Genomic DNA, 1,753 nt, shown 5'->3' with positions numbered 1-1,753 from the left:
TGGGTACAGGCCAGGACTGTCAGTTGTGACAGCCACTAAGAAAATCAATGTGGATGTTCCTTGAAATAACTGAAGATAGAACTACCCTGTGAACCTTACTTCTGTTCCTGGCATTATACTCAAAGGAATACATCAGTATATCCATGCGCAGTACTAATCTCAGTGGTAGGGTCACAGAATCAGCAGATGAGTCAACAAAGGAAACATGGTATGTTCTCAGCCACAGAGAACAGAATTTGTAATTCACAGGAAGATAGATGGGATGAAGATAACCATATCAAATGAAATAAAAGCCAGACATAGAAAAACAAATATCATATATTATCTCTTACATGGGCATCCTACCTTTCATATGTATGTATGCAAATGTGTAGTTGGATAGTGCCATGTGGAGAGAAACATGAGAATAAAAGGGAGACATTTAGGGAAGAGGGTGAGGAATAAAGAGGAGTGGGAAGGAGGGCAAAGAGAGGATGATGGAGTGAATATAGTTGAAGATAATGATAACATTAAAGAAAATGTCATGAAACTCATCATTTTCTAATAGATGCTAATAAAATTAATAAATGAATATGCTAGACAAATCAATGATATGAACAGACTTTTTTTGCAAATTGAGTAAAAAGAGAGTTTTTTTTTTTTTTTGGTGGGAAATAGCATACAGCTTCTTTTATTTTCTCTCTTTTTCTTTTTTGCTTATAAAAGTAACTGATGCAGTGAGCAACACATGCTGCAGCAGTTGCCAAGGTTATGGGGAAGTGCTGGGTGCCTTGGGGAGCACAACGGTTTCCTAGGGACTTGAAGAAGACACCCCAGACCATCTGCTATCTTCTGAGTCATCCAGGTCCAGCTTGCTATGCTTCTGCTCAGGCTCCTGGGGGGCTGCTTCAATAGTCTGTTGAGCCTTGGGATGAGTCTTGAAGAGAGCCTTGGTCAGGGTGGCAGGGCCTGGTGCCCCCAGGGACATGATGCAGTGCACTCCTTTGTGTTTGGCCCCAGCCACTTTGGTTCTGTCTTTGGAGGCTGTCAGCTGGACCAGTTTGAAGCATTTTCTGGGATTCATGGGGGCTGCTGGAACCACATCCGTGCCAGGCTGAGGAGTTGGCTCCTGGCCACCCTTCACGCTCTCACCCTCTTGCTCACAAGGCTTGGGCTGGGGCATCCCAGAACCAGCAGCCTGGCCTTCAGGCCACACTCGCCCTGGCAGATAGGCCTCTCCTTTTCCTTCACCTCCCTCGACAGGAGCCTGGGAGTTCAGGGACTCTGCCCTTTGCAAAGGCGAGTGGAGTATTTGATCAATTAGTGTGAGAAGTGGGTTCATTACCCAGAAGAGAGCAGAGCCAGTAGGGACAGAGCACCCTGGATTTGGGATTCCGGATATGGTTTACTGACATCTTTCCACTCACTTCGTGCAGTATTTGGTCTGGCTCCAGCAAAGAACAGACCAGATACGTGTGGAGTGTGACAGTAGGCTGTGTGTGTGTAGCTTACTTCTGGGGTTCAGCAGTTACCAGGGCTTGTAGTTTGACTGGCAGTCGTTGCTACCTGTGTATGTCCTTTCCCAAAATGCAACTGATTATAATCTTTTTGTTTTTGCTTTTCTATTGTTTATTTTTTTCACTTTTTAAAATTTATTTTTCTGTTATCAGCTTGATACAGTATAAATTCTTATCTTAATTGTGAAATGTTTCATTGAGGATTGCCCAGTGATTGAGTAAAACCAAAACTTTTTATAAGCCACAATCATCCTAGG

The 1,753-nt window shown here is 43.6% G+C and overlaps 1 protein-coding gene across 1 annotated transcript; it reads right to left on the bottom strand.

Annotated features, from left to right (window-relative positions):
* Positions 1-790: 790 nt before the first annotated feature.
* LOC118581438 (FLYWCH family member 2-like) lies at positions 791-1,162 on the bottom strand. The gene has a single exon (XM_036183544.1). The coding sequence runs from the start codon at positions 1,160-1,162 to the stop codon at positions 791-793; it is 372 nt and encodes a 123-aa protein (XP_036039437.1).
* Between the last annotated feature and the right edge of the window lie 591 nt (positions 1,163-1,753).

Source organism: Onychomys torridus, chromosome 4 (genome assembly GCF_903995425.1).
Source record: "Onychomys torridus chromosome 4, mOncTor1.1, whole genome shotgun sequence".
Lineage (NCBI taxonomy): Eukaryota > Metazoa > Chordata > Mammalia > Rodentia > Cricetidae > Onychomys > Onychomys torridus.
This window is presented reverse-complemented; position numbering and strand designations above follow the sequence as displayed.

Coding starts and splice junctions, on each gene's coding strand:
- LOC118581438 (XM_036183544.1), bottom strand. CDS start 1,162: ATGCCCCAGCCCAAGCCTTGTGAGCAAGAGGGTGAGAGCGTGAAGGGT.